The sequence below is a fragment of the Nanorana parkeri genome, unplaced genomic scaffold (assembly GCF_000935625.1).
Source record: "Nanorana parkeri isolate BGI_ZX_2015 unplaced genomic scaffold, ASM93562v1 scaffold982, whole genome shotgun sequence".
NCBI lineage: Eukaryota > Metazoa > Chordata > Amphibia > Anura > Dicroglossidae > Nanorana > Nanorana parkeri.
The window spans coordinates 583395-592190 of record NW_017307250.1 but is presented as its reverse complement, the minus strand read 5'-3'; the positions used below and the strand labels follow the sequence as shown (position 1 = coordinate 592190).

Below are 8796 nucleotides of genomic sequence, written 5' to 3'. Positions count from 1 at the left end.
TTTCCTTCTGCAGATGCTGTCCCAGCCTAATCTGGTGCCTCCACTGGTCAGAGGACCCCATCCAAATTCTTTCCAACCACAAGTTCAACGCCCACCGATGGCACTCGCCAACCAGATGCCCCCACAGATGCCCACAGGGCTGATGAACCATCCACGTCTTCATCATGTGTCCCGAGCACCTCCTGTTCCACCTTCTGGGGTGCGAATCAATGCTGCAATAAAGGCAGAGCAGGATCTGAAGGTCGGCATAAGTTGTGGATTTTTACTTAATATTATATAAAACTGTGTTGTGTTTTTTTTTGTTTAAGATCTGCGTGTTCCATAATTTTCCACAAGGTGGAACTGTCTCATTAGTCTACAGGTCAGATATCGGTATGGAACCTCCATGGGAATTTATTCAATCATGCAGTCCACATTCTGCAGTGCTGCTTTACCATACTGTTTATGTAGAAGCAATGATATAAAATATTAACGTTGTAGATTCTTACTGAATAAAGGAATGTTTTTAGCATAATGTTTGTATCCAGGGTTTAATTATTCAAAGGGCAGCGTATAACCAATAGCTGTATGCAATACTTTTGCCAATTATTGCTTTGGGAACCTGAACGCTGTGTTTTTTGGTGCATTTTTCCTACACTTGCTCATCACATTGCTTTATTACATAAGTCTATTAACCCCTAAAATGTTTTCTTTATTAGGAAAATTGACTGGTATGAAGCCTTGCCATGGCTATTTTGCTATAGATGTGCTCTACCAGTGGGATCTTTGCTTTTTTAATTTATTTATTTTAGCATTGCTTTCAGTCCGAAAAGTTCGGAGTATGTGGAAAACACAATTTCATTTTCAGACTTGCAGAATAAAATATAGGGTATTGTGATGCAAAGACAAATTTGTAAGAACCTTGGCACATCCTAATTTATGGGACACATCTTTTCCCTTTTCTTTTGCTTACCCTTAAGGCAAAACAGAGAGCAGAGGTTTTACAGTCTACACACAGATTCTTCGAGCAGCAACAGCAGCATCAGCAAAGCAAACCGGTGATCCCCAAGCCTCCGAAAACCACCCCAGGTGCCAGCAAGCCTTCAGACTCTATACCAGAACCCTCCTTGGTCTCCCAAGAAAAGGTAGAAGAGAACCAAGCTGCCGTTGCTGCCTTGCCTTCGGCTGCTGTGCTGACCTCTACCAAACCGATCAGAACTGGACCAATAAAACCTCAAGCCATCAAAACGGAAGACACAAAGTCCTAGAGATAGCTGGGAAGTTCTGAGCACTACTCTGGGGTGTATCAATATGAGTTTTTTTTTGTTTTTTTTTATGTTTACCTAAAAGATACAGCAGCTGATCTAAAAGTAGGAAGTGGATTTAGCAGAGCATAGTTAGCAATTGTGTGAACAGGACAGGGTCTTCAGTGGCTACACTCAGCATTTCAAGATGTGAAAGGTAGAAGATACTTTGTGCAGACGGTTTTTGTTTCTTTCTAGTTTCTACTCGGTGTGTCGTGGTTGTTTTAGACAGTGTGGCCTGTATGCTGGAAATCACAAATGTCTATGTAAGAGGACTGTATTACCACCCATAGAGGCTGACACGGAATGGTTAGTAAGATACACTACCCTATAAAGAAAGCTACTCTAAGTGTGCCGAACCAGAGCGAGTTCAAGTGCAATCTAGTATTTGTATACCCAAACACGCTTTCTGGTCTTGTTTCGGGTTACACTGTTGTATTTGTCTCTCTCCTGCTGGGTTTTCCAGGGCATATGAAAGTCAGGCTCTAGATTTCCTACCCATTCTCCCAAGATATCTTCTAGGAGTAATAATAAGATTCCTCAGACTAGGCTGAAGCGGTCGGAGTTACAGGTTGCAAGAGAAACGTTGGACTTTAAATATCTGAGCTCATACTAAGTTTTGTCTAAAACCCGAGGCATTCTGGGCTTAAACAGGAACACAAAGCAGTCCTCTATTTAATTTCATAGTAAGTGACTTAGCTGCTGAAACAGTGCTATGCTAAAGCAAATTGAACCATTGCCATCGTTGCTGCTGTTTTTAAATGTTTCAACAATATCACTCTATACTGTACCCTATAATTAAACACTCGTTTTGTCCAATAAAGGGTGATTTTTTTTTTTTTTCCATTTTAAAGAAGAATTGCAATGTGTGAAGTTATGCAAATGAAAATAATAAAAAGAAAAAAGGAAAAATCTGCACGTTCGATTCAAATACGGATGACAAAAAACTATTTGTTACGAGAAGTAAATTATTAAAGGGCATCCTCATGTATTGTATTGTATTGTATTGAAATAGAAGAGGGAAGTGGGTGTCAATTCATTTACTCTCGCCTCTGTAAATCCAACCTACTGCAGTCAATATCTGAGTAACTACCCAAATCTGCAACTTTTAAACTTTGGCCTCGTTGCCATAAATATCTCCATTGTCTCATTAGGGTCCCACACCTAATGGAGAGGGTCAGGTCACAGATATCTGTCATCTGCTTTAAAGTCAGTCTAGGACTTGGCGTGAAGATGAATGTACACACTGTACTCGTCTTCCTCTCCTCCTACAGCCTCTGCTTTAATACATTGTCTTGGCATTGCCCTTTTAAGTTTGTTCTTTAAAACAATTGCCAGTAGTTTTGTAAAATCCGGGGGGAAAAAACGAATTGCTTTGATACCCGATTTAGTGTTTAAGCATCTGCTCTATATCCTATGTTAAATGAAAGCCACCGTTTATTTTCATGTCCTTTTCATAATCTCTTTGACTTGCTGTACAGGTTAGGTGCAGACAGCTGCGGTTTAGTTGTATCTTTTTTTTCTTTTTTCGTTTTTAATATAAATATATAAATATATTTTTTTCTTTTTAGCTATGATGTCATTTTTTTTCAAGTTATGGGGGCTGTATAGCACCTCCATTCCTCCATTTTGGCATTGTACAGAATTTGCAGCCAATCCTAAGCCTGTTCAGTTGAGGAAAAGCAAACTCATTGTATGAAAATATTATTTACATCATCCAATTTGATTACAGGAACTAATAAAGTATTATCTAAATAATGAATGATTGTCTGTAGCGCATTCATTTTCCTATGGGTGGAGTACAAAGAAATAAAGAGTAAACTGGAAATAAATTCCTGCAAGGCACACTACAGACTTTTTTTTTTTTTTATTTTAGGTTCCAGAAAAAGGCAAACAAGTTGGATATGTAGAGGTTTTTCATATCATGGTGCAGGGTCTCCATAACCTGAAAGTTTAGGATTCCCGAGCTTTACATAATCATGGCTTGTACACACTTGCAATTTAAAGCCAAAACCTTTTTTTTCCGTTTTGGATAAAGCAGAGAGGGATTAGAACATATGGCAGGTTTTTTTTTTTTTACTGCTGTGTGGCTGTCATGGAGGTTTGTCCTCTCCTTTGTCCTTTGGGATTTTCGATCGGTGATGTCACCAGAATAGGAATCGATGGGAGCTCTTCCAATACACTGCAAAACACCAGGGATTTCCTTCAGTTTGGATCTCTCACTTTTTGTGGCCATCGGGCAGGAAGTTGGGGGAAATCTCCCACAAGTAAAGTCAATTAACCCATTGCACTCGGAAACCGCCGTTTCAAAAAGAAGTAAGGGTGGGTGCTACTGTAGTCGGGTGCTGGCAACCGTGGTAGATATCAAGTAGAATATAAAGACACCGGCACTCCAATAGTGAATCAAATTTGTCTGTTTGACGCACGAGTAGCATAGTGTGATACACCTAATGCCAAGTATATCACACTATGCTACTCGTACGTCAAATAAACAGACGTATTTGATTCACTATTGGAGTGCTGGTGTCTCTTCATATTCTACTTGATATCTCCCCACGTGACACACATAGGAGTGTTAAACCCCTCCCTTATTCTATCCAAAACTAAACTTTTGCATCACTTTTTTATTGTGATGCAACATTGTATCCACAACTAGCATGTTTTGTGCTGGATGGGAGTCTGCATTGGCTCACAAGCTGCACATTATTTGCAGGGCAACGCCGGACATTAACTTACAACAACTACAAGATCCCAGTGTTTTCTTACATGAATCTTGGTATCATTTGTGTAATTATTTTCCATATCTGTGCACTAATCCAGCATGAAGCAACTCCTGTACTTGTGCAAGAATTTCCAGGAATACAACCGGTTACTGCTGCTACTTTCCTTGAGCAGGGTGACTGGTCTTGTATCCGCCCCCCTGGAGTTTTCTGCAGACAGTCTGTAGTGGTTGGGGCCTGCTGGGTGCCTTCCATGGCTTTACTTGCACCATGTGCAGCACAGATATGTCATTGCTACTTTTACAAGGTAATATCTGGATTTTCAAATGTGTATGGTACTCTCAAAGTGTATTAATAGCCTTCATGGCTTTTGAAGAGGCCGTGCTGGCTGTGATTCTGAACTGAATCTGGACTGGACTGGGAATCCTGCACAGTCCACAGTGAGCAGTTTGGAAGGTTTCCAAGGCAGCAGATAAGCTTCAACGCCCCGCCCCTGAACGCAGGGAGCTTGCCGGTTTGCTTTCCAGAGGCCGAACGCTCTGGAACATGTTCTTTGTGTTGTGTACCGGCCCTAAGGCAGGTCCTAAAAGAGTTTCTCTGGGTTCAAGGTCCACAATTTCTAAGTAGATTTGACAGGTTGCTGTACCATAGCCATACCTTGGCTTTAACAAAAAAATACTGAGATGGGAGACGCCCCCATTAAAATCTGGGGGAATCTACTGAGTAGGTGTGGCTGAAGCAGAGAGCATTTTAATAAAGGTTATAAGTATTACAGTAGGATGTAACATGGAAGTAAGTATGCATCTGGTGTGGGGTCAAAAAGGATAAGTGCATATTGTCCGAGTATTAAAATGGTGGCAATGCTGTTTGTTTTTCATTGAAATCGCACAGCAGTGTTGTCACCCTACGGACAGGGTATGTTATTTTCAATGTAAGTAAAACACAAACCAATTAAAGCTGAACTCCAGCTAACCCTCTAAAAGCAGTTAATGACGTTGTCGGTTCCTGCCTACTTCATACTCTGGAATCTTGACTGCTCTGATCACATTTCTAATTTGATCTTGACTTGTCCTTGATCTGGGTATCTATCTTTGCTCTGCCATGCCCGGAACCAGGTAGTTATCGTTCTTGTTCCTCTAAGAGAAATGTCTAATTTTCCATTGAAACCGGTTTACAGTTCTGGAACCCAAAGAAGGTCTTCGCCTGATCTACACTTAAAGTGACATTAAACCCTCAGATTTTTTAACATAAAACAATAGTGTAATGTGTGCCTTACTGTAATCCATGGTAGTTTTCCTTCTCTATACTGCTCTTCCTTTTAAATCTGTATCTGTTGTCATTCACTTGGATTGTGGTACAGAGAGTAAAGCTCATCTATGAGTCATGAAATTAGAAACAACACAAATAAAAGGGACTATGAGAACAGTGGAGCCATTTGTATTTCATTTAAACAACAAACCCTAAACAAGAAAAGTAAATGGAGGCACTTGAAAAAGAGGAGCAAAAGGAAGCAATAGGGTCCCCTCTCGTCCAGGGTGGGAACGAAATGAAAAGAATAAAAAAACAGCACAACCCCAATTTAAGAGTAAGTAATGGTTCCAACAGTATCCTCTTCTGGGGTCAAAGATATTCACAATATTCAGCAGTCCTGCAAGTGATCGCCGTAAAACCTGGTGAGAGCACATTTCTCTGTGCAGTCTCTTAAACCCGCAGGGAGGTGTTCTCCATTTCTCGAATATTACACACCTTAGCAAACCAATGAGTAACGGTTGGTGGGATAGACTTTCCAGCAAGTCGTGATGCATGCTCGTGCAGCATTCAGCAAATGAATGAATATGGATTGTTTGTATCTCCTCTTGGACAGAGGAGTCAAATTTAGAAGTACCCTCCCAGGATTGTCAACAAAGCAGATTCCCTTAAGTCGAGTGGCAATGTGAATGGTCGGATCCCAAAAAAAGGTTAGCGCAGAACAGTCCCAAAAGATGCACAGCAGGATATCCTGGTGGGCATTGCAGCTCCAGCTAAGGTCACTCTGCCTAAGAAGGATTTTTGTCCGTATAATGGGTGTTCTATGCCAACAAGTCATCGTTTTATAAGTAATCTCTTCATATTTGCTGGAAATAGAAGCGTTGTTGTCAAAAAAGAGGATTCTCTCCTTCTGCTTATCGGTAAACTCCGAACCCAGGTCCTGTTCCAATTTACCAAAAAAGGCAGACCTTGCTGGGAATGTGAATGTAACAATAGCTTGTATGAAAGAGAACCCCGACCAGCACCTCCTCCCACACACCCCCTCGAACAAAATCAAAGGCCTGTTGAATAGACCCAGTTCAGGCAAATATCAAAGGAAATGGGGGAGTTGCAGTTGTCTCCACAAATCCAGAGGTGGAGCCTCCAGATCATCTACAACTGACAGGATTCTCCACTGGCCTGCGGTTAAGAACCTATCCACTCGCACCAGACCCAATTCTTAAAGAGCCTATCGGAGTGGCTCAGGGGAAACTCGGGGTACCCTATAAATGGGGTCAATGGTGAAAGAAAACTTGCAATGTTTGCCAAAGAGAAATATTGGGACACTTCAGAGAGCGTACGTCCTATATGAAGAAGTCTACACAAGGCCAGCAAGGCACTGGAGCCCACCCAAGGAGCTTCAGCCAATGGAAATGATGCACAAACCTGCTTTAAATGAACACATAGTTTAGATTGTTGATGCCTACACCAATCTACCCCTCTACAGCATAGCGCTCTGCAGACTCTGGAAGGCAGCCTGTGGTGGATACCAGTGCCATCTTGCATCTGCAGCCCGAAGAGGAGACTGGCAGCAGAGTCATCAGATAACTCTCCATCCCAGAATGAGAAGTAGCTGCAAGGTGCCCCTCTGGTTTCCACTTTGCAGGCATGTGGGTGTAGCACAGCTGCGCTGGGTAGGATGGCTTGGTAAGACGGAAGAAGATGATGCGGCCCAGGAGCCCGGCAGAAAGACGCCTTCATGTCTGCATGCTGTAGCCACACCCCCTTATAGAACCTTTTAAGACTGATGGCCATAGTGCAAAGGCCGTCCAGTGGATTATGGTTTTAAAACATGTAATCCAGGTGAATCTGCAAAAATAAAAATTGCTGGAGCCATGAATCTCAAACCCACAAGATTCGCTCCAAACCCATGGTAGCAGAGAACCCGAACCTCATCCCTACTGACTATCTCATCTCATTAAATCATCATGTTCATAGTGTTCATGCATAGTATAGCTCTATGTGGTCAGGAATACACAACATCCCAAAATAGCTCCGAGTGCCTATGTGCTAGGGACCATTTACACATCTTCATTCCAGTGCATTACCACAACACACGTTAACACATGTTACATGCGCTAGCATGTTGCAGTGCTATTCATTTTCAGTGGCACCCCAACTCACTAACCTAACAGGCCTTGGATGCACATGTGTTGCAGTACACCACAATGCACAATAACACACTACCATGCATTGTGGTACATACATGCGCTGCATCAGAAAAAATGCTGCATGTCATTTTTATACTTGTTTTGATGTGTTGTCAGCCCCTTCTTTTGAATTGGCTGCCCTAACACAATGTACAGTGCATAACGCAATAAATATGTTAACGCAACACCGCAGAATGACAACATGTGAGTGGGCCCTTACACTTTACATATGGCCTCCCTGGTAAATTAAATGTGGTCAGAGGACCGTGCATTGCTAACAAGAATGATATTTGCAAGACTTGTGTGCGTGCTCTTAAAGTGACTATGTCATCCTAGTGGAACTTCCTTTCAATAGAGCAATACCGTGTTTCCCCGAAAATAAGACAATGTCTTATATTGTTTTTGGCTCAAAAAAAAACACACTGTGTCTGATTTTCGGGTAGGTCTTATTTATTTTTTTAATGTACAACAATCCAAAGTTAATGCAAATCCAAATTAAATAAGCCAAAATGGCAAAGTTAAGAATAGTGTGATCAGGGCAATCAGGGGTACCGTACCTTTCCAAGAGCAATTTGGTAACAAGAAAAAGCGAAGCGCACTTTCAATATCGATTCCTCACAGGTGGAGTGCATTTGGTATCACTGTGACAGGAGTCGGAGCTATAGAGGAAACATCAGGTTATGCGGCTCTGCTCCCTCCGCTGCCGCCTCGCTTCCTCTAGCACTGGCTTCGTTGGCACAGGTGATTCTCTCCTGCGGCCCTTCAGGTTCCCCCTTATGCCACCACCGGCCCTGGCAATGGTCACAACTAGGTCTTATTTTCGGGATAGGTCTTATATTTTAGCAATTCCCAAAAGTAGTACTAGGTCTTATTTTTGGGGAAACAGGGTAACATTCACCTCTCCTACCGTCCCATCATTCCTGCAAAGCATCCATTACGCCCAGAAGTAGGCATGCTCTGCACTCGCACTGTGATGAAATTACAAATCCCATCATGCCTCACAATTAGGCATGGGCTCGATGTTCGACTCGAATGTCGGCAGTTCATGTGTTCGGAGAATTGAAGAAGTGGAGAAGAGGCCCTTGTCCCCATCGGCACCCCAAGCACCCTCCCACTGCCGAGGGCATGTGGTCAGGTATCGCAGGGAGGAGGGGGACTCGCTCCCCCGTCCCCTTTCCTGCCCTGCCAGGCCTGTGCTCGGATCAAGAGTCTTGTATGGAATTTTAGGAGGGACCCCACGTTTCCCCCCACCACATTTTTGGGGGTGGAGTTCCTCCTTAAAATTCCTACCAGACCTTAAGGGCCTGGATTGACTTTCAGGAGGAACCCCACACACTTTTTTTTTTTTTTTTTTTT

General features: G+C 42.5%; 1 protein-coding gene across 1 annotated transcript in view; it reads left to right on the top strand.

Annotated features, from left to right (window-relative positions):
* PRRC2C (proline rich coiled-coil 2C) overlaps positions 1-1913 on the top strand; it is a 56199-nt gene extending 54286 nt beyond the window's left edge. Inside the window, exons 34-35 of the mRNA XM_018566843.1 lie at positions 14-241; positions 960-1913. Coding sequence (XP_018422345.1) covers positions 14-241; positions 960-1247 — 516 coding nt within the window. The 3' untranslated portion in view covers positions 1248-1913. The remainder of the gene's footprint in view (positions 1-13; positions 242-959) is intronic.
* The last annotated feature ends 6883 nt before the right edge of the window (positions 1914-8796 follow it).